Here is a 24,366-nt window from a genome sequence, read left to right as displayed (position 1 = left end):
CACCCAGACCGGGAGAGAGCACCTACAAGCTTTCCAGGAAATGTGACTCTGACCTGAGGTTTGAAGGGTGCGCAGGGGTTATCCCAGCCAGGGAGGATGAAGGCGGTCTGTGCAGAGAAAAACCACGCACACGCAGCGGAAGTGCTGGGCAGGTGCATGCCCAGAAGGCCCCAGTGTGCCTGTGAGACATGAGGGATGCTGCTGGAGAGGTGCCAGGGGCCAGGCCATTCCGGAGAAGGTTCCAGAAGAGTCCGGAATTCATTCTCAGGGGTCAAATTCTGTACACCCTGGCCATTTGAAATGACCAAAATTCCAACCACAAACACGAGACAATTACCCATCACCTGTCTTTTCAGGTACCATGGGTCAGATTTTGAAATAAGGCCTGCCTTTGACTTAATGGAAAAATCCCAAGTGCTCTGTCTCTGTAGGACCAGATGTTTATCACATCTGACCTCCTCTCCCAGCTGCGCTGCTCACCGAAGGGTAGGTTCTGCTGGGGACAAAGGGAGGCAGATGGTGAAGGTTGTCCCTGGGGCCACACCCAGCAACTGCAGCTGGTTAGTCAGGATGGCATCTCCGTTCCCACTGGTGTGACCAGCAAAAGGGCAGGTGAGCGTGTGTCTGTGCTAGCCAGGCACATGCTGCCTTTTCCTCCAGCTCTGACCTCATCATCTGCCTGGAGCCAACACAGTCCTGCCTCCCACAAGCACTGCCCAGGCGGGAGAAAGGGCCCGAGACAAGTTCTCAGTCCTGGCTACCTAGTATCACCCAGGAACTTCTGATTCAGAGAGACTGGGTGAGCTGTGCCCCTCGGGTGCACAAAGCTCCACTGTGATTGGAAGTGCAGACAAGACTGAGGTCTCCGGACTCCCCTACAGCTGCCCTACGCTCGATCTCTGATAGGACATATGGGAGGGAGGTCAGCCCTTTCCAGCCCCTACGAGCCAAATACAGCTCTTCATATATCTCAGGATGATGTACCTGGTAGAAAGCACAGCCAATGAGAGTGACTATATTTGCTTACTGGTCTAGACACACTCTCCGTAGCCTAGTTCCAAATCCTAGGAAGAGGCATATGAGGACAAGTATTCACTCAACTATGGCCTAAGTAAAGAACAGTAATTGGCCTATATTGGCCTTTTCCTGGTCCAGTAACTGTAACCAGGGAGACACAATCACACAGCAGAGGTAGCTACAGGAGCCCACCATGGCTACTGTGTGGATCTGAGGGACAAAATAGCAAAAACAAAACAACACAAAAAGAGGTGTCTGCTATGGTAAGTATGAAGCATCAGAATATAATCAATAAGACAGTGGACTACTGGTGGGTGATAAGCGCAGAGGGCTGCAAGGCCATGTAAAAGGGGCTCTAGCATCCACATAGTAGGGACAGAGAGGGAGACACCGTATTGAATAGAGAGCTACACACAAGCTTGGGCTATATTTTTGTTTGTTTATTTTCTAAAACCAAAACCAAGAAAGACAGTCCTAACAAGCTGATGATAGGAAACTCAGGAGCTGAGGGCGGTCCAAGGGAGCCAGAAAGATTCACAGTTCAAGTTCACACAGCTAGTTACTTGCAGGCTGACTGCTGAGGCCAAGCCTGTCCAATTCCAAAGCTCGTGCCCTCTCCCCTACTCACCGCTACAGCTCTTTAGGTAGAAAAATATTTTGCCAGTCTGAGCAAGTATGAAAAAAGAAAAGCTCATAAATTTATTCATTTGTTTGTTTGCTGATATGATGACTTGGTTTTATAAAGTTTCTGAGAGGCATACAAAAATACACAATTTTCAAAAATTACTTGTTAAACACTTACCATGCGGCAGGTACACGCTAAATGTTTTACCTACACTATTGCATTTTATCTGCAATAACCCTTTACAATAAGTAGTATTATTATCTCCATTTTTTTTTGATTAAAAAACTGGGATTTAGAGAGACTTTAATCTGCACAATGTGATAGTAAATGGTAAAGCTGGAATTCAAGTCAGGTCTGAGGCCTTAAGCTCTTCACTGTTAGGCTAAATACCCGAGAAGTCAAGATAAAGGAAAAATATGGTTAAGAAATTATAGCCTGATTATCCCCTAGAATTACATTCCATATTATCCTGATTGGAAGTCAGGAAAGAACCCAAAATACTCAAGATTCCTAGCAGACAAAACAGAAAAGAAGAACATTAATTATAGGAATCACAATATGCTTGAGATAAAAACTGGGAACTCCCTGGCGGTCCAGTGGTTACGACTCTACACGTCCGTTGCCGAGGACCCGGGTTCAATCCCTGGTTGTGGAATTAAGATCCCAAAAGCCACCTACGCGGCCAAAAAAAAAAAAAGAATTAGGATAGCCCCATTTATCCTGATACTGCAAGTTTTTACCATGAGTCTTCACAAAGAGAATAAAACTGTGTGGATAATGTCCTGACCACACCTTTATAATAAATACAACAACAAGTTTTATGTCATACGCTTGGAATTCACACACTTCATTGCGGTCAGGATAAAATAAAAGAATGTGTGAGTTTAAGAAGTTCTGTGTGAGGCCAAACCAATGCAGTCCAATTCACTGCTCTCTGAAGAACTGATCTGAGCCTGGGTGTGTGTGGGTGTGTGTGTGTAAAGACTGCACTTTATTCAAGGAATCCTCCACACATATTTGAATAGGAGTTATACAGGGAGCCCTAGCTGTGATTTCTTTTAAAATTAAGGAACCAAGAAAGGTTTACCTTGGGCTTCCTAGCTGGTGCGGTGGTTCAGAATCCGCCTGCCAATGCGGGGGACACGGGTTCCAGTCCTGCTCCAGGAAGATCCCTGTGGGCCACAACTATTGAGCCTATGCTTTAGAGCCCATGAGCCACAACTATTGAGCCCATGTGCCGCAACTACTGAAGCCAACACACCTAGAGCCCGTGCTCCACAACAAAACAAGACATGGCAATGAGGAGCCCGCGCACCACAATGAAGAGTAGTCCCTGCTCGCTGCAACTAGAGAAAGCCAGCACACAGCAATAAAGACCCAACACAGCCAATAAATTAATTAATTAATTTAAAAAAAAATAAAAAGGAAAAGTTTACCTGGATGGATGGTCACCCGATCTACATGGAATGATTTGTTTTTGATTAATGTTATCTCATAAGTATTATTTTTCAGTGTCAATAAGCGAAATTCTATGAAATGTTATACAAAACTATTTTAAGAACAGTATGTGAAATACAAATTCATGTCAATGCTATTTTTTCTTTTTTTTTAATAAATTTATTTATTTTATTGGCTGTGTTGGGTCTTTTTTGCTGTGTGCGGGCTTTCTTTTTAGTTGTAGTGAGTGGGGGCTACTCTTCGTTGTGGTGCACGGGCTCCTCATTGCCGTGGCTTCTCTTGTTGCGGAGCATGGGCTCTAGGCGCGTGGGCTTCAGTAGTTGCAGCACATGGGCTCAATAGTTGTGGCTAAGAGGCTCTAAAGCACAGGCTCAGTAGTTGTGGCACGCGGGCTTAGTTGCTCCGCAACATGTGGGATCTTCCTGGAGCAGGGATCGAACCCCTGTCCCCTGCGTTGGCAGGTGGATTCTCAACCACTGCGCCACCTAGGAAGCCCTGCCAATGCTATTTTGCGTTCTCTCAATTGTTTTGAAAATGAAAGCAGTGATTCTTACTATTTAATTTTAAATAGAAAAGCATTTTAATAATCTAATAAACAATGGCCAGTATGTGCAATCAGATTATAGATGGAAGCAAATGAGGCAGCTCCCTATAAGGCATAGTTTTGATCATGCAATAAAGAATTGCTGTTTGAAAGACTTTCCTCTTTTCTTTATAATGGAAATAAAGTGCCTTATAAATGAAGTTTTTATTAAGCATTGAAAGAAAGCAATGAGAACAAAAGGAACTTGAAATGAGGTGGAACTGGTGAGGAAGATGTATTAGTAGAAACTACATCAAAATATATGAAGACGTCAAATAAAATGACTTGGAATGTCAGCCAGGTAGTATTCAGCATACAGCTTAAAACTGGGAACAAAATATTCTGATGTTTCTATTTCAGTCAGAAATAAAATGAAAAACTAATAGGTCTATTACCATGCAGCAAAGAATTCACGATTTGGCTAATCGAAAAGAATTCTTGAATTCTACATAAAAGAAAATTATTAAATTTATTTGAGAATCACCTGTGATAGTTTTTGCTCATGAAATGGTTTTCATAATACAGACAAATTAACAGTGACTAAGATCCAGGGTCTCTGCAAGACATGGATAGAGTGTAAATCTTAATGAGAAAAAAATGGGATGATGATTAGTGAAAATGGGCTGATGTCTTTATGACACCCATTACAGAAACCAGAAGCAGTTCACTGAAGAAAAATGTGGACCTGTACCAACTTTTTAAACTTCTTTACTGCTGTTACGTACAGTAGAGAAATTATATAGTGATGTTTAAGTGAGGGTGCAGATTTTAGGTGAATTCCTCAATTTTAGTTTTAACCAGAATGAAAATAATTTGGTTAAAATACTTTCTTTTTCTTACATTCTCACTCACATATGCCTTTGTGATCGTAGCTCAATAGTATATTGTTCCCCGTGGCGTCACTGGACAGACTTGTCTGTTCTCTTCACTGTCGTGCCCTCAGCACCCAGAACAGTGTGGCACACAATTGCTGCCCAAGAGTATTTGTTAAAAGAATGAATCCTTTTGAATGAATGAATGTCATTTAGACACAGAAGTAAATGCCCCCAAAACTTGGAAGTAAGGTTGCCCTCTGGGAATGAAATTAATGATAAGATATACTAAAAGACCATGGCTATAAAAATAACCCCAAAGATTGTCTATACATGTGAAAATGAGGAGATTTGGGACTCCTAAGTATTGTAAAGTCAAAATATGGGGTGTGTTTTAGGGAGTTATGGTATAATGTGATCGAAGCCAAGAAAATAAAAGGCTAAATTTTTATATGTTGCTGGAAAAAACTAAGAATGGGATCTGGAAAATAGATTAAGAATTTTTAATTCCTCTGACTCCTTTACTAGTAAGAAAATAAGCTCCATGAAGGCAGAGACTTTTTTTTTTTAGTTTGGCTGAACGGAAGTATGAGTGGATGGAGGGATGGATGGATGGGTGGGTTGATGGATGGGTGGATGAAGAGATGGAGGGGTGGACAGATAATTTACTCATTCATTTACTCAAGTAGTAAAGAATTGTCCATGCTAATCCAAATGGTAAGTCTTAGGCTCACTGTGTCTCAAGCCTCCTGTGGATCTCCACACCTGTGTCTCCACCAGCTCCACCTGCCCTGGAGGAGAGGCGCAGAGGCTGGAAGGCTGAGCATGGCTGTGCCTCACTGCCAGGGTATGGGGGGTATGAGGATGTGAGGTGAACTGTGACACCCAGCCCTGCAAGAACAGACAGATACTCAAATGCAGCACCCAGCTCTTCCACCTGGTCATCTGCTGACCACAGGGTATTTGTCTTGTCTACGTGGCTGTACTCCAGGCAACAGGAAAAAGAACCCATTCCTCCTCCCCCTGGAGAACGACCGGACAGATGTGCACACTGCTTTGGTCCTTACCTCACTAGCTACATGGCCACACCAGGTAGGCTGGGAGGCGTAGCTTTTATGCTCCATGGCCACATCCCTGGTGAATCTTTTCCTCTGCAAGGGGAGGACAGACATTGAAGGACAGCATCTGTCCTTTGCTGGTGTGGTGGGGTCAGTTGTAAGGTATTTTGGGGGTAACCTGGCACCCATGAAAGTTAAAATGTTGACATTCGTAATTGAATTTTTGCAATTTGCAAATTATATCTCTCCCCAGTTGTCTTTCATTTCAACACAACTGAGTGAAGAGCAAGGCACAGGGCTGCGGCTGGCATGCCTGTGTAAATAAACACGCTTTCGGTGTCCCTGGACTTCGTCACACAAGCATGTCACAGCAGGGGGTATGGGGGAGAAAGGCACAGACCACGCTGTAATTAGGGGGCCGAGAGTACAGCAGCCAGGGCTAGAAAGCCACGTTGGGAGCCCTACAGCAGGTTGGCATTGCGAGCATTTGAAGCTCAGAGGGAAGAAGTGAAAAGATCCATGTGAAGTGTCCTTAGGACCTTGCAGCTGCTTTATACAAACATCGTACTCACCAAGCAAACCCCCAATGACAACCAGCTTCCCACGGACTCTGAAACCAGGTAAGGCTTGGTGCCTCTGGTAAGAGGTCAAACACGGCAGTCACCATCAATAGGTCTTGTACCCCCGTAAACTTCTTTCAAATTTGGGGGTCATAATAACATTGTGATAACTCAGAACCTAGCTGATGCTGGGCTCACTGATATGATGAAGGTTCCCAAACTAGTGCATGAATGCACCAGAACACAGGGACCGTGGGTGAGGCGTCTGGCCCACTACGGGCTCTACCCGTAATGGTAGCCTGCTAGCACCCCTCAGAATTTCTATCACCATATGGTTCATGGCAACAAAAGAATTAGCCGAACACCATATATGTGGCATCGTGGCTTAAACATGCGTGTTTACACCAGGATGACTGCCTGCCAACCAGAAGATGCAACAGGATGGCAAACCTGTCCCTAGAGCCACCCATGTGAGACACAGGTGCTACTTTAGTCACCAAGAATCACAGAAACTCTCAGGGCAAATAAGCACAGACATCCCCAAATGCCTTTCCCCCAGCTCTAAAAAATTAGACCATTCCAGTATTTCTGATTTAACATGGCTGATTTGAGATTCACATATCAGGGGAGAAAAAAGGGACAGATCTCTTGCCAACAGCTACAATGGAAATAAAATAGCAAAACTTTACAAAAAGCCCAAATCAGAAATACATTGTAAACATAATCCAAGGTACATAGTGCCCTGCCTATCAATTTGCTTAAGTGATCTTTTCATTTTCAGTGAAAATTATAGACATAGCTATTCTCAATAAATGTGTAATTTGGATGGAAAAAAGCCCAGAGCTAGCGTAAAATTCATCTCCATCCGTTGGTGTTTAGCTGTTTCTAAAATGAAATAGAGCAGAAACAATTTCAAAGCTCCCAGAAAGCGAGCTGGTTCAGAGAGGCAGCAAATAAAAAGGAAACACCTGCCAAACCCACAACACCCAGCACCTCAGAGGAGGTTCTGACTCCAGTACATTGTGTCCACCTTAGGAAGCCAAATGTCTTTCTCTCTGTGTGTCAAAATATCCTTCATTGTCTGGAGCTAAGGATATCAATTTAAGTCTATGACCCCAAGGCAAGGACCACAAGGAGAATAATGGCTAAGAAGGTCAAGGCTTTTCTTAAATTTCATTATGTATTTTATTTTTCTGGTTCTGTTATAAACCCCAATTTCTGGTACTTCTGACAGCAGCTTAAGTATCCAAAAAGAAAACCCACCAAACCTCAACTTCACGCAAGGTGATATCTCAACATAAAAGTCCTTTTCCTGTGCCTCTCTGTCCCAGGGATGGGTTGCATCTTGTCTGGTCACTTAGAGTTTCTCAAACTTCAGTATCTTAAGATGTCAGCATCCCAATTTCCAGTGGAAATCTCCACAAGTGCCACATTGAATAACAAGCCCTTCTTAAGCTCCTTGACTTGTCTTCATCAAATACAGGGCACGCCCTGGACCATCTAGTTCTTGCTGATCTTTAATAATAACAGTTTCGAAGAATGTCTCATGACATTTTGTCTGGTGATGGCGGCAGGGAGCTGTTTGGTTGCTTTACTTGTAGGACCCAATCCAGGTTCAAGGATTGCCTGTTTTATCTCAGTAGTTTCCTAATCTAGAATATCCTCTCGCCTTTTTCTTTTTTTCATGACATTGACTTTTTGAAGAGTTTTCTAGAATGTCCTAAATTCTTGTTTTATCGAATTGTTTCCTCGTAGTGTCATTTATGTTCTTCCTCCATTCTTCGACTTCCTGAAAGCTGGGTCTAGAGCAGTGCTATCCAACAGAAGCACGATGGGTGCCACATATGTGATTCCAAATTTTCTTATAGTCACACTAAAACACTTTTTAAAACAGGTGAAGTTAGTGTTAATAACATACTTTAACTCACTATACCTAAAATCTTATAATTTCAACACTTAATCAGTACCTTTTAAGTTACTAATTAAATATTTTACATTATTCATACGAAGCCCTCAAAATTTGGGACATATTTTATACTTAGAGGACATTTCAAGCATTGACTGGCTAGTGGCTACCATGTTGAACAGTACAGGTCTAGAGGCTTGATTGGATTGCAGGTAGTTATCTTGGCATGGATATCTCTTAGGTGATGATATGTAAGCAGACAACTATGTAGTGGTATATGTTAACATGGCCAGATCTCTCTTCGGTAAAGATTCCTTCCTCCCTCTTTGTACTCAGCAAGTAGTCCTTGGGGTGATACTTTGGCATCATCAAATATTCTTCCTGGGACAACTGGAAAAATTTAAATATAGACTGACATTAAATGACTTTATGGAATTATTTTGACTTTTCTTAGGTGTGATAAGGGGATTGTGGTTATGTAGGAGAATGTCCTTATTATTAGGAGCAGGATAAAGTCTTAGGAGTGAAACATCATAATGTTGGCAACTTCCTTTTACACTTTTTAGTAAAAGTTTTACATATGTAGATATATGGAGAGTGATATATTTACAGAGAGATAAAGCAAATGTGTCAAAATATTTACAATTTTTTAATCCAGGTGCAGAGTACATGGGTGTTTATTGTGCTACATTTTCAATCTTTCTATAATTTTGAAATTTTTTACAATGAAAAGTTGAGGTCAAATTTTTTGAAATAATAGTAATGACACTTATCCTCTTCCAAGGGGCTGTGCTTAAATGTACTAAAAGGCTTTCATCCATCATCACATTTAATCCCTCCAACAACTAGACAAGGTAAGTGCTATTATTATCTTTTTCCTGACAGGTAAACCAAGAAACAGAGAGGCTCAGTGATTTGCACAGTCACTCAGATAGTTTAATAAATGACTAGGAAGATTCGAATTGAGTACGTCTGACTTGGAGTCCGTGTTCTGAATCACAAAAGTATATTGTCTCCTCCGCATTCAAAGCAAAGAATCAAAGTTGAGAAAATCCGTTTTCCTGGGTCTTTATCAGCTCAATCTTTATTCTAAGGACGTAGCAGCAGTGGGATATGAACTTAGAGAAACTCGAATCTTGATTCAGGACAGTGACATTGACTGCGGCCGAGGGCAGACCTGTCGCGTCCTCTGACATTAACGGGCCTCTGCACGTGCTCCATCTGTTGTCTCCAACAATTATGATGACCTTCTCCAACTGCCCAGGGGCAAGGGCCAAAGCAGGTTAATTCAAACACTGCTGGCTGTTAAGCAAGGTTGGATTTCAACTCATTTCTCTCTCATTGGTGATAGAATGATAACGATGAGAATAGTTCCTGCTTATAGAACACTTGCTCTGTGCCAGTCACTGTTCTAAATGCTCTTCATCTACTGCTTGACTCAATCCTCCAACAACTCTGCGAGGTGTGTTCTAGAAGGAAAATGAGGCACAGAAGCCACAGGCAGTAAGTAGAGCCTTGGAGCCTCATTCCAGAACATGCTTTTCACCACCGTAGGGTAGGGTGGGCGGTGCCGTCCCCAGAGAGCTTGTTAGGCAGGAATGGGGTGGAGACAGCGCTGGCCATGAGCACCTGGGCGGTGGGCCCCGGCATCATATTGCCTCTTGGGGAAGAGCGGCAGGGTTGGCAGGGGAGAGCACCCACACTTGTTGAACTCCTTCTATGGCTGGTATTGAGTGAAGCCTTTTAAAATCCATTGCCTTGTTTAAGATGCAGGGCCCCTCTGGGATAAATAATTATTATCTCCATGTCACAGATGAGAAAAATGAAACTCGGAAACTTAAGTCACTCCCCCAGAATCTTACCACTAAGAAACAATTTCTACTACAGAGACAAAGTTAACAAATGTTTGCTCAATGAAAGCACAAATATATAGTTTCATAAGTTAAAAATAAAAGTACCGAGGCTGTCAGATTCCATCAGTAGAAGTATTTGTTTGCCAGAGGAAGACTATGGCCGAGTGCCTGAGGACCCTGACCCAGGGCACACTGGGAGGGCCTGGCGGAAAGAGGGGAAGAACCAGGGGCCAAATCCTCACATCTGAGCAGTCACAGGAAACCCAAGGCAACACCAACTGCCTCCGGGAAGCAGCAGGGGGACCCCATGAGCAGTGAGTGCTGAGTCCGCCCATGAGGAGTTATCTGAGCTGTATTCAGGGTGCCCGGGCTGGGGCACAGGCCACAGCAGCACAGATGGCATGGGGGACCCCACTGGTCACTTTGGGAAAGCAGTGGAGCAAGATTCCCTCAGAGCTGAGAGGAAAAGGCATTTGGCTCTGGGCAGGCGCAGGTCCCTGGACAGAAGGCTCAGCAAACAGAAATCAGGTCAGGAAATTTGGGGCAGTGCACAAACTGTACACCCGTACACAGCAGCCCTAAAGGTAGGCAGGTAGTTGGAGAATCTGTATCAGAGCCTCTAGACCTGGGATGCCGTCCATTTCCTGGACCAGCTCCATGTGGATTGTGACCTCCTGCCGACACAAGCTGGCCTCACTGAGCCTCCTGCTCCTCTGCTTCCCTTGATGGAGGCCTCCTCCCCATCTCCCACCTGAAGTCCAAACAATACAGGTCCAGCCTACAGGGCAGGAGCAGGACACACCCTCCTTTCTAGGAGTCCTCTCTCTTCTGTTTCACTGCACGCCCTCACTCCTGCTCCCTGGATCGTATTCCAGAAATAAAATAAGATCACACGTGTCCTCTGTCTCACACTCTGCTTTCTGGGGAGCCCAGGCTAAGACAGAATAAACGGAAGCTCCCTCCCCAGAAAAATGCACATGCAAACAAACTGAGGCATGGAGTCTCCGCAGGTTCATGGCTCCCCTGAAGGCGAGGTGAAGACCCCCCACCTTATGGAGGTAGGTAGCAGTTTCCGTTTTTAAGTAGACGCACATTTCTTTCTCTTATCTGTGAAGACACTCCAGGACTTTTGACCCTGGGAGAGCTCAAGAGCTGGGGGTGGGGAGGGAAGCACAACGTAACACACAGCAGCCTCAACACAGTCACCAGAAGCTAAAAGCAGATGGGAGTGAGGCAGCTGTCAGAGGCTCCCGAAGACCTGGATGCGGGGTTGGAAGTGGATTTGAGACAGCACAGGGTGTTTCCACCCCACTGCTCTGGCCCTTGACCAATCTCAGCTCACGTGGTCTTTTCCCGGAATGCCCTTTGTATCTTAGCAAGAAACATCAAGGTTGTTCAATAAGACAAAGGGTTCATTACAAAACCTCCCATGGTCCAGGAGCCCACCATCAGGAAGGGCTACCTGGCTGGACCACAGCTCCTCCAGCCCTGCTGCTGGGGCTGTCCCACGTGTGCAGACACCTGAACCACTGTACCCATTCCCCGCTCCCACCTAGGATTTTGGTGGGTTTCTGTTTGCCAGAGACTGTCAAAGGAAACCTGAAGGTTCTCCCTCATTTCATCTAAGGAGGGAAGAAGCAGGCCCCTGGCCACGTGTCTGCATCTACAAAGCTATGCCTTGAAGGGGCTGGAAGAAGTCATTAGCCATCACGGGACACACAGCTTAGGCACCAGCCTTGGACACACATGCTCATCATTTTGACAACCTGTCAACTGAAAACCAGCAGTGGCATCCAAAGTCCACCCAGAGAACCCCCGAGAGGCAAGTAAGCATTTAGGTCTGCCTGGTGCCCCTTCTCTGTGCAAAGGTGCCACAGACAGATAGACAGGCTGGCTGCTTTTAACCCACTCCAGCTCCTCTGAATACTTCCTCCTCTTTTCACACCCCCACTGCGAAGAAAGGGAGCCACCGGTCCCTGCATGTCCGGCACTGCGCGTGGAGGCAGCGCCAGCAGCAGAACGTGAGGCCAGGAGCCTCGTCAGAATTCAGATCCAGCGGAGCTGTCCTCTGCCTGGTCTCAAATCTGAAAGACAACCAAAACCAGGCGCCTGGCAAACAGACTCCCAAAACGTCAGCCTATGGTGCTGAAGGCCCCCTCCTGACATGTGCCGGATTAAGGATAATGGATCTGGAAATTATGACAATCAGGAAGCTAAAAAAATACAAAAAATATATCACATTATCAGATGTGACTAAAATGCAAGCTGTGGGCGGGCATTAAGTGGAAGGAGCCTGAAGTAAGGCTTCCCTGCGGTAAATAGTGACCTCAGAGGTTCAGGCCACACGGCATTGGCCCTCTCCCTTGTTCTCTCAAATATTTATTCTACAAGGACAATTTCATTGACATTTGTGGAAGCAGGAGGGTGGACAGCAGGTTTTCAAACTGCTCTGCTAAAAGCCCAGATTTCCCAAGGGGTTTTCATTCCATAGATATGAACCAAGCACCTACTATGTGCCGGTGCTGTTCCTGGTGCTGAAATACAACAGCGAACAGCACGGCCCCTATTCGCGTGGAGTTCAACTTATACTGGGAGAGAGGACACCAGACAAAATTAATGCGTAAAATATGTACAAATTGAGAGTAATAAATACTGAGGAAAAAGGAATAAAGCAGGGAAAGGGACATGACAGTCAAAGCGGGGAGGCTGGGGCTTTAGGTTTCCATGGAAGGCTTCCAAGAGAAAAAGACTTTCAAGCAAAGCTCTGAAAGAATAGGAGACCCTGGTGGTCCAGCAGGGCGGGGTGGGGGGGAAGGAGGCAGAGCCAGGAAAGTTGTGGGGGATGTAAGAGCCAAGGAGAGGGAGAGAGAGGGGAGGAAGGAGCTAGAGAGGGAGGGTAGAGCCTGGGAAGGGGTGGGGGCTGACCTGGAAAAAGCCAGGATTAGGAAGAGGAGAGAGGGCAGAGCCGGCTGTGCCAAGGGACCAGACGCTTCAATCGTGGTGGCGCTATTTTCAACTGTTCAAAATACTGAGGTTCTGCATCAGATTTTGTTTCGGAAAATCATCCACTGTTAAAAGGCAGGGTGTGGGAGGGGGACAGCTTGAAAACACCTTTCACCAGTGTGGTATGAAAGGCTGTGGAATAAGGCGATGCTAGGTCCAATTCCCAGGTTGGTCACGTGCTGCCTGAGTGTCCTGGAGCTCTGACTCACCTCTGACCCTCCCTCTCCATGTGCCCAGCATGAGGAGGCCTGGAGAAAGAGCACTCGGCATAGTTTGCAACTTACCAGAGCTCAACAGACGGTTTCCCAGATCCTGTCTTTAGCACAGTCAGGCTGAGCTTGAGGGACACACAGACTGGGACCCACCTTCGAGCAACCACAGCCAGGAAGCGAGGTGAGATAGTGCACATAGCACATAGTGAACGGCAGCATCAGGCCACCACCGAGCTAGAGGTTTCACCTCCAGGACCCACCGTTTTCAGCTACAAGGACCAGGAGGGGGTGATGCATTAGGGAGGACATTGCGGGTGGAGGGGATGAGGTGGCAGTTTATCAAGCAGGGTAGGTTGGAGGATGGCCGAGAGACACTTTGGTGAAGGTCCATCCCTGACAGCTGGAAAGGCTGTCGATGGACCGTAGTCAGATCACAGAGAGCCTCCAGCGCCAGGATGAGAGGGTGGTTTTTAGAACAAAAATGGTCCTTGAAGGTTTTTAAGATGAGATACAACCATTAGGACCATTTAGACATGTATGGGATGGATGGCCAGAGGCAAAAGGAGATGGAGGGGAGACAGGGGCTGGGGCACAACGCAGATACTGGCGGTGGGAGCTCAGAGCCCCAGCGAGGGTTAGATAACAGTCCTGGTGGTCGACCGAGAAACCCGCCCTGTCCTCTCCAGTTATCAACTCGATAGACAAGGCAATTCAAGGAGTATAATTTGGGGGGTTTGAGAGGGACTTGGCTCAGAGGTAACTGGTGATGTCGGAGATGGAGGAGAGGAAGCAGGTTGAGCGAGGACTGTCAGGGACTGACTCCTGGGCACACGGGCCCTGAGGGAGAGCGAGCTCCAGGGACACCCGGGACCCTGGATGTGGACGAGGCAGAGCAGCCAAAGGTCCCTGGAGATGAGGAAGATGGAGGGCCAACCCAACAGCCCTGAAGCTGGGTGGTTCAAACCAGCCCCAGGATCTTTCCAAGGGCACCTTCAACAGGGAGGATATCAAGCTAAATAGGAACAACAAACGCAGACTACTCCTTATATCTGGTTGTCAAGAGGAGGGGCTGGGGTGACTTGGAGAATTACAGGGTCAGTATTCAGATTTTCTACATCAGCGCTATCCTGTGCGCACCAGTAAACAGAAAGGAAAGTGATAGAGGATGTGGGTAGAAGACTGGGAAAAGGCTTGTTTAACTCGTTTAATCTGTGATAAAAGCTCAGCGGGTAAAGAAGACACCAGCACACACCACCTGGCCAGAGACCCGGGATGCGGAGTGCCGTGGGCACCTAACACCTGCACAGACAAGGGCGATCACCTCAGTCCTGAAAGCGGCCTCTGTGGTCAGCTGAGTGTGGCCGTGTCCGGTATGACGACATGCGTGGTCACCCTCCTGCTTCCTCTGGGGCTCATCACCACTGTGGCATCTGGACGGACATTCTCCACTGGGATCTTCACGGTTCCGTTTTCCTGAATGTGTTTCCCATCCCGATACCCGTGGAGCCTGGTCCCGCTGCCTGCAGCGTGCTCGGGGCCCTCTCTGCTGAGTCACACCACTTGGTGCTCGTTTGAGACGAGAACCCTTTCCCACTCGTCTCAGTTGCATTCATGCTGGGGCACTTTTCAAACCTTTCTCTCATCCGTAACATTTATGTTCTACAATCAGCCATAACCTCACATAAAATCATTTTGACAATCCAATCACCACTAATTCCAAAGCCATGCTGCCTCTGGCACGCTTTCCCCTCTCAGGAAGAGAGATTTTCCTCCCAATAGGTGGACCCAGCTGAGGAGCGAGAATAGGATTCTGTGAAGAAGCATCTTGATTCTGTTACTTCTTCAGCCACAGAGCTTCCCGACCCGACCCGCCCCGCGCCTCCCCCGGCCGTGAGTAGGGGTGGGTGTAGAATAACCAGAGCGTGACAAAGTGACAGCAGCCAAAGGAGGGGGATGCTTGTGAGGGCATGATGGGCACGGTTTGCGGAGGGACGAGGGCCAGGCCAAGACTGGGCAGTGCGGAGGAGAGGGGACTCTGAGGAGGGGCCCCTTGCAGCGAGGAGGCTCCTGCGGGAGGCGTAACTGTTAGTGGCTGGTGGCCGAGTGGGAACAGACGTGGGGACCTCGGGAGGGGGGGATCCTCCGTGTGGACGCCAGGGCTACAAAGAACGGAGTCAGGAAACAGGAGGGGAACTGGACACAGAGCCATGTCACCAGCAAGTGGGAGGGGGCCAGGAGCCTGTTTGGGGTTGGGGGGCAGAGGGCAGAATGTCCACAGCGACACAGGCGACGAGAGTCCTCTGGCTCAGGGCCCAGGACAACACAACTGACACCCATCAGAGATGACTCTACACACAGGCTGGGGAGGAGAGAGACAGAGAGGCTTGAGACCCTCAGAAAGGAAAGTGAAATGAAAAAGAGGAAAGAGAGCGTTAGGAACACATGGGAGGGAACGAAGAATTGGAAGTAAACCAGCCTTAGCCTCTGCAACGGAGTCTGTGAGATTAAAGCACAAGATGCGAGCTGATGAGACAGAAGAGGTAGGGTGTAGCTGAATTATTTTGAAGATCAAATGAGAAACCAGGCAAATGAAAACTTTCAACATGAATCCCTCCCAGGCACGCACCAGCCCTCCTGGGCCTGACCCTAGGAAGCTGCAGAGGAGGAAGACAGGCTATGAAGGCCCTGCCACTCTGGTCCGTAGGGGGCGGTCATGGCAGGGGCTCTGCTCCCAGGACAGCCAGGGCAGCCCCCACAGTCACATCCCAGGCAGAGCCCCACATTAATCCTTCTCACCCCCCAACTTCCCACACATCTGTCCTGCCCTTTGGGTGCCCATCCTTGGCCAAAACCAGTGTGACAAGTGACGTCTGTGCAGCCTCCTGAAGGTCCCTGCTGCCTCCTGGTCATTCGGGCAGATCTCAGCTCAGACGTCACCTCCCCAGGAGGGCCCTGCCCTCGCCCAGTGCCTGCACTCATGCCCTCTGCAATGATCCTGCTTACCTGCTCATGGTCAATGTCCCCAGCAGGAAGCCAGCTCCACGAGGACCAGCACCAACCGGTGCAGAGAGGCTGATGCCCGCCTGTCAGATGCAGGAAATTTGTGGGAGAGGCTGGGGCCAAGCACATCACAGGGTTCTCACCGTCACCCCGGGAGGCCCCACTGCCACTCAGAGAGTGGCCGGGGCCACCTCTCTGCCCACGAGGTCTAGTCTAATAAAGTATTAAAAATAAGCACAGCTGAGCTCCCATGATTACCACTAAGAAAACTGTCTCCTCTTCCCTATAAACGACCAAAATAGAGTGCAAAATTATTCTCCCCCGTGGAAGGTTTCGAGTTCAAGCAGAGATGACTGAGGAAATGAGGCGGGGTGGGGGGTGCACTGCAGGGACTCCCGGATCCACAGCCCCCTCGTCCCCCTCTCAGGCTGCAGGCACCTCTGAGTCCGGAGCACGGAGTGCAGCCCTGCAGTGCCACCACCAGGACATCCGAGGAACTGTTCCAGGCCTGCATCCCAGGATGGGACCCAAAGCAGAGGGGTTCCTGAACCTCTGGCAGAGAAAAAAACAGGCTCAACTCTGTGAGGGCCTCAGAGACCAGGGATCCTCCTGTCAGGGCACTTGACCAAGAGGGTAAAGCCAAGAACACGGTTTTCATTCCAGCTTTGCTTACAATCTGTGTCTGTGAAAGGTGCCCTGCTGGCTTCAGCACAGCGTTTCCAGGTATGAAAAAGCAGCAACATCATCAACCCCTCGGAGGATACTGCAGGGAACTGGGCACAGGGACAGGATTCCACCAACGCAGAGCATTAAGCAAAAGATGTCAGACCCTGGATCTGTTTCTGTGTACCAGAGTTTAGAAAGCCTCTACACACAAAATGTCTAGACAGAGGGTAGGAAACGGATAAAACATGTAGAATGCAAAGCAGAACTACCTCCCAGGCTCAGTCAGCCAATGCAAGGTATACAATCAAATCTGAGTCGTGAAAAATGGGGTATTTCTCTCAGGTAGCCAAAAAATCCATTTTATATTGTCTGTTACAATCATATGTGCTTGAAAAATCAGGGTTAAAAATAATAATAATAAAAAAAAAACACCACCTTTTGCTTAGGGATGATTCTTCAAATAATTAAAAAATTTTTTTTTTCTGGCCATGCCTCGTGGCATGTGGGATCTTAGTTCCCCGACCAGGGATCAAACCCGAGCCCCCTACACTGGAAGCACAGAGTCTTAACCACTGGACTGCCAGGGAAGTCCTAAGTCTATGTTTTGACTGACTGTAAAAGGGGTATCAGGCGTATCAGGAGAATTCCAATATAAATTACACAAAGACAATGAGTAAGAAAAAGAGCAAACATCCCAAGTGAGAAACAGGCTAATATTACATAAGAAATGTAACTGCATAAGCATAATTCATATAAGAAATAAAAATGGTAAATATAAAAAATGGAAAATCTCTTAGTAATAAGAGAAGTTCAAAACAAAATAACATTCTTCTATCAAGAGCACATAAAACAAAGAAAATCAATAATATTAAGGTTGATTCACTAGAGGGAAAATAAATTTGTGTACTTTCTGGAGGGCAATTTGGCAGTATTAATATAAATCCTTAAAAACTAAAAGGATTTTTTGACAAATGATACACAACTTATGGGAGTTCACCTTATAGAAATAATTACAGATAGAAGGAAAGAATTGGCTGCATTATCTGTAAAAGGAAATTTGGAAAGAATCTGATGTCTACCACGGGGATTTATTAAATAAAACAGCTGTATCTCCTCAGCGGACTACTATGCACCCATTACAAAGTGTCTAGTATTTCTACAGTCTCCAAAATGTTCTTGAAATATTACACAGGAAAAAGAGCTGGGTAACTAAAACAAACTAAAAAAATGCACTTATGATCCAATTTGGCAACTATACATGTACTTAAGTACACATTTACATATATACACAAAGGGAAGGAAACAAGGCCCTCCCAGATGACAGTGGCTGTCTGGCCAGCTGAGGCTGGGGGTGTTTTTCAATTTTTTCCGTTTTATTTTTATTTTCTGAGGTTGCAACAATGAAATATATTTCATATTGTTTAGGCAACATGAAAAAACAATTGAGTATTTCTCAATATTAAATTAAATTTTAAAAGAGAGGAAAATAAAATTTCCAAATAAACTTCGGAGAGCAGAAGCAGGAAGGACGTGCAGGGAGGACACGGAGCCCCCGGCCCAGCACCTTCATGCCAAGCATCCACCTGCACAACAGGGGCCACCATTCCTGCCCGGGTTGGCCACCCAGCTGACTCCGAGTCCCGACGCTCCGACTTGCCCAGCTCCATCTGAAGGCGCACCCAGAGGCAGGGCAGAAAAGCAGTGTTTAAGAACACGTCCCATGTTTCTCGAAGAATGTAAAAGGCAAAGACATTTAAATTGGGCTTCATTACATAGCCATGTACTTGAAGTGAAAAAAACAAGTTCTACATAGTTCCTAGTGGGGAAAGGGGACCCCAAACCACTGGACTGAGACAACAACCACATCTGGAACGGCCACAAGGGAAATCTGGCAATTTTTATTGAATTCACCAAGATCTATTTTCAGGATTCTATTGCAATGCTTACAGCAAAGAAAAATATGTTAAAAAATACTTGGTGTGAAAAAATAACTGTAAAATGCAATACGTATTATACAAACCTCAAAGGATTTTTCATGTATTTCATGCTGCAAATTCAAGCATCTACAGTCCTGCATCCTCCAGCTCTCTCAGACCCAGGGCCACGGCAGCAGGTCCCGACACGGCTTAGACAGTGTATCTTCTCTCTCCCTCGTGCTTCGCCTTGTGGTACTTCACATAATCACTGTGCAGCTCCTTAAAGATGTCTCGCACCCCCGGCGGCAGCGAGGCCCGCAGGAACTGGATGTCAGGCTCGATGCACAGGTCCAGGATGAGGTAGATGCCCTCCTGCAGGAGGCCTTTCACTCCCGGATACAAAGTGACCTGGGAGAGGGGGACACACTTTGTGAGCACAAACAAGCAGAGGCCAGGCCCTCGAGGCCCTGAAGAGGGATTCCAACTTCTGCCACCAACTTGAGAAAAGACATTCCTTTTAAAATGTCATTTTGCATGTAACAAAGAATTGAATATTCATATCTTAAAAGTTTATATTTGGGGGAAATAGAGGCCAACTCAAGCAAACAAAAACCTGAGATGGAGTAAAACATCACAAAATCATAGGGGCAGCTTTGCTATTCAGGAAATGATGCCTCTGTGCTTACCAGGAGCATTTAAAAACTCGGATCTTTAGATTTAAAAAATCTTATGGTGAGAGCCACCTGGACACTGTGTCACGTTCTTCCACGTGGTCACTCATGTTGGAAGCTATACTAACTGCGGGATGAGGGCAGCAATGTCACTGCCACCCCCAGAGCAGGGCAGGCGGGCAGCGGCTCTGACGCTCTCCAAGCAGATCCCTGACAGATCCCATCATGTGGCCCACTGTCAGACGTGATTTATAATTACCACTTAATATATAGTTTTAGTTCTTTCAACAATAACATAATGGCCCCTAAATCCCTAACTGCCCCAGAATTGGTCCCTGTATCCAAAGATGCAATCCTTCCTAAAAATCTGAACTAATCAAAATCTGGGCCACAGCAGGAGGAGTGGAGTGTCCAGCTCTGGTGTGGCTACATCTGCTACTGGCACAAACTTTCAGATCAGAGATTCAGACCTGTAACTGGACAGAAAGGCCAAGACAGTAGGCACGTCTCGCCCTGCCAGAGCCGCCCAGGCTTCAGCTGGATGGGGGCTGAGCAGAGTCTGCACACCTCAGCAGCTGCAGCCAGAAAGCAGCAGGAAGGTTCGGGCTCACAGGCCTGGGGTGTGGCCAGTGCTTTATTAGTGTCCTGATGACCTAGGAGTTCATGCCTGTCTGCAGACATGCAGCTTCTAGAGAAGATACGTTTCATTAACTAGAATAAGTGTAATTCACCAAGGCAACCTCTGGGAGGCACAGTCCTAAAGAGGTGATTTGTTTCTGCCACTAATATGATGCTATTCTTCACAGATATGGTTATTTTCACACGACAGCTCAAAAAACATTTGACAGATGGTGATCTTAATTAAATGTTACTGTTTTATAGATGATAAGAACATTCAAGGACCACAGCAGGAATGGCTTGTTTGTGATTCCATACTAAGGCATGAGCGAGGGAAAGAAAAAAATAAAATGGACAAACTGAAAACAGAAGCAGCCCTTAACCTCACTAGCTAGGTGAGGGCATGCTTATTCATTCACTGAATCATCACTTACTAAACAAATAATTCTGCTTCCAAAGGCAAAAAGAGGTGCAGTAATTTCCCCAGTTGCAAAACAGACATCTGAACTGGGCATCTGAGTCCAGACGTCAAAATCCCTTCACCTGGTGCCTCCTTGTGAAGGCACAGCCCAGAGCACGAGGTGGGGGCAGGGGGATAGGAAGGCCAGCAGTATCAGGACAACACAACCACGTCACATCTTTACGTTAGACAACTTATTTGGAAAACAAGGGGGGAAAAGTCAATTTCTACAACACTACGGTCACTGGCCAACGAATGAAGACATCTCTAAGTAACCTAAAAGGACCTTAGGCCAGGGGAGTGATGCAAACTATTAGTCTAGGCTATCGCTATAGAGGGACAGTTGTAAATCTGATCTACAGGTGAAAGGGGAGATAAAAGTGATCATAACTTCCTTGACACGTCTCCAGGGTGACACATCATTGCGTGGAAGGAACAAGGTCTGCAGGAGTGGCAGCCTCTCCTGACCGAGGCTGTCTCACTGTCATTGGCCCCAACCACTGACAGACCTTCACCCATGCTGCCCGCCGCTGAAACACGAGGGGACAGCAGGCTACACTCGCCATCCAGCCTGTAATTAAACTTCAAGATGTCTTCCTGGTCTAGAAAGATTTATGGTTCTCTCAGTGGAAGCCTCTAATGCATATGGAATACTTTCTCCATTACCGATTTTAAAAACAAATAAAACATAAAACATAGACTGTCCTGCCAATGGATTCCGGGACGCAACAGCCTCAGGTAATTCCCAAGGCCTCTGGCCTTCAGGATTAAAATCAAAAAATAACCAATAAGCATAAATTAGATATGAATAATGAGGCTGGGAAACCAGAGACTTTTCATAAAGTAAATCTCAGAATAATAATCAGTGACTTCAGGTTCAAATCACAGCCTCCCCTCCTGGCCCTCAGGTAAGGGAAATTGCTGTGCCTCATTTTGTTCTGCAGTGAAACAAAAAACTATGCCAGCTCGAGTTCCAGCAAAAGCTCACACATCAGTGACTTGACTGCTTGGGAAATACCAAGATTCTATAAAAATGCTAAATAACTGCAAGCAAAATAAGGTCCAAGCCCACATCTCATTCAAAGGATGACCTGAAGAGGCCCTTGCAAGCAGCCCTGGCTCCCACACACCCAGCCCCACCCCACCCAGTGAACCTCCCGCCGATGTGACGGGCATCTCCACTGGCTAAGGGAGCAGGGCAGGGGCTGTGGGAACACCCTGAGATGGGGTCAGGACGGAAGCCAAGGCCACATCAGGCTTTCCGAGGAAGCCCATTCACCCACCCTTGAGAAACACCGACACCGCTAACGTAACACGCTTACTAGCCACTCACCACTACTCTTACGGGATTTATGGGGGGGGTGGTATTCTATTGAAATCAAGATAAACAATGTAAAGGTATACCTTGTGGTCTTGTGGAATTGTGAAAACAGCACGTTGACACTCCAAAGTGAGATCACCGTTAAAGAATGAACTACGCAGAATACTGAGGCAAAAAATCAGATTAATTGGGACCAGAGCATTTAATCCAGTTGCGCAAGTCTACCGGGATCTCCCCCAGGTCACCACCTGAATGTTGAAGAGCAGCTAAGTCACACGCACGACGGCCCCACGAGCCCTTGCTGCTGAGGGACCCCAGGACCCCTCTTTCTGTCTCCTGTTCTTGGGCCTGGGTAACATTTCATCTCCCTCATGACCCAAGAGACTAAGCAAAACAGGCTCAGGGTTTGTGCCAGAGCAAGAAGAGACCTAACGGTGGCAGAGAGCCCCCGAGAGCCAGGCGCGGCCAGCCCCTGCGTCTTTGTGCAGCCCTCACAGTGACCCTGCAGAGGCTGCTGCACACGTGGGACAGCCGCCACCTCGGAGGACCGCCAGGCCCCACAGGTCGCTGGTGGCTCGGCTTACCTTCTGCGCCTCCGTCACGTACTGGGCCACCATAAAGGGAGAAAACACCCTGAACTCCTCAGCCTGTGCTGCTATGTGGCTGTACATCCTTTCCACGAGGCGGGCACACTCCAACACCACCGGCAGGTCCTCTGCACTTCCTACGGAAGCGAAGCGTTTCCAAACTGATTAGCTCAAAACCCGTGGGTTTGAACTCTTCTAATTTTATACTTTCAACACAGCCTCAATTATTCAAACCTTCCTTTTTTTCCTCACACGCTTTAATTGGCTCAATTTGAAAACAGAATTAGCGAGAGACAATATGTCCAAATATTTACCTATATTACAAAGGGAAGGACACTTACAAGAGTCCATAGGTTTTTTTAAGAGTCTAACTAGAATAACCAAGATTTTAGGATGACATCTAGGATTGCTACTGTATTTTAAAAGGAGATGGATCTCTACAAGAAAAGCTTAAACTGGGGGGTGGGGAGAGAAAAAGAAGCATTATCCTTAAAAAAAATTGCTTTTGACATCATATGAGTCTAAAGATAAGATGGCCTAATTATGTCTTTGCCTTACGTTTCAGAAATTGTCTAGGATTTCTCTTTTATAGGTAGATAGATATATAAGACTCAACTATCATCACCAGATCTCCTCCTAGCATCTCAGATTTATTTCTGACTCCTAGTTCTTCCCACCCTAAAGTGCCAGGATCATCCAGGCCTGAATACACTCCTCCCAGGAACTCTAACAGCCTGAAAGGTCCCCGCGACCCAGGTTACACGCCACCCCCCACCCCGCACCAGGCCATCACAGCAAAGCCCGAGAGAGTTGGGGGCAGGGGACCCTGGCACAGCAAAGCAACGTCCCCGGTTTTCACTCAACATAGTAATACACCATTTTTATAAAATTCTCGAAAATGCAGACAAGCCTACAGTGATAAAAAGCACATCAGTGCCTGCTGGGGGCTGAGGCTAGACCCCAAGAGGGCTCTTTGGGGATGATGCAAATGCTCTGTGTTTTGACTGTTGGTGGTGCCTTCCTGCACGAATTTACCCACCACAACTCATTAAAGTATACACTTTAAACGGATGCAGTTTGTTACACATATAGTATGCATCAATGAACTTGATTTTTGGAATGCACAGTATAACATGCAAATTTCTAAATAATGAGAATCTCCCCCAAATTAGAAATTTAGCAAGAATCAACAAACTTCAAGGCTGGAAAACAAGCTGTACACGTAATTTATGTGACTGTCATATGGCAGCTTGCTTCATTGGTAAACAAACACAAACTTGCCGATATGCAGCAGGAACAGTGAGCTGCAGGAACTCTACCCTTTTATAAGATGAGCATCTAGCTGGCTCTACCACTGCCCATCCCTCCTTAACCTCCCCATTGAACTATGAGCTCCGTAAGGATAAGAATGGGATTGTAGTCACTTTTATATCCCCGGTATGTGAGAGTAAATATTTCCTGAATTTAGATATTCTTTTCCTCTAGGAAAGAACTATTTCAATTAGGAGATGTCAAATGCATTCACTACTGTGGATACAGTTAAAAAATGTGACGGTCTGAAATTTTTTTAATTGTTTTACATATTCATTTGATGATCTGAATATTTCTCTTACTTAAACTCAACTGTGAGGTTTTATTCTCTGTAACATATATGGCCAGAGACACCTATAAAATAAACGTATTTGAAATTGTGTATCTGATACTGTTACTCTGAATTACCTTTGTCTTTCTGCCGCCCTTCGTGGATAACTGAACACACCAATCTATGAAAACAGTTCAAGAAAGAAGGGATGGCTTTCAGCATTACCTGCAATGATAGATAAAAGAATATGAAAATATGTAGGCAATTGTTTATTTCAAGATCTACTTTAAAGTAGCTCATATTTTTATTTCCTTCTTAACCTTATCCATTAGGATACTCAAAACAGCTGTGGCGACTGCTTTTTGCCAGGATTTTCTAGGGAAATGCTCACCCTACTTAACGCTTTTACATCTGTTTTCGTGGTTCAGGGTGGGGCTTCCATGCTGCCTAACTTGAGG

General features: G+C 46.3%; 1 protein-coding gene across 5 annotated transcripts in view; it reads right to left on the bottom strand.

Annotated features, from left to right (window-relative positions):
• Positions 1–18,410: 18,410 nt before the first annotated feature.
• Positions 18,411–24,366, bottom strand: part of URB2 (URB2 ribosome biogenesis homolog) — a 23,592-nt gene continuing 17,636 nt past the window's right edge. For 3 of the 5 annotated variants that reach the window (XM_057734811.1, XM_057734812.1, XM_057734810.1), the window contains 3 exons: positions 24,046–24,133; positions 22,324–22,463; positions 18,411–19,077 (listed from right to left, as the gene is read on the bottom strand). In XM_057734811.1, coding sequence (XP_057590794.1) covers positions 18,880–19,077; positions 22,324–22,463; positions 24,046–24,133 — 426 coding nt within the window. In that variant the 3' untranslated portion in view covers positions 18,411–18,879. Of the gene's footprint in view, positions 19,078–21,822; positions 21,905–22,323; positions 22,464–24,045; positions 24,134–24,366 lie in introns of all 5 variants that reach the window. The other 2 variants (XR_009053705.1, XM_057734813.1) reach the window with 2 other exon arrangements.

Source organism: Hippopotamus amphibius, chromosome 5 (genome assembly GCF_030028045.1).
Source record: "Hippopotamus amphibius kiboko isolate mHipAmp2 chromosome 5, mHipAmp2.hap2, whole genome shotgun sequence".
NCBI lineage: Eukaryota > Metazoa > Chordata > Mammalia > Artiodactyla > Hippopotamidae > Hippopotamus > Hippopotamus amphibius.
The sequence above is the reverse complement of the archived record's forward strand: the minus strand, read 5'-3'. Positions and strand labels throughout refer to the sequence as shown.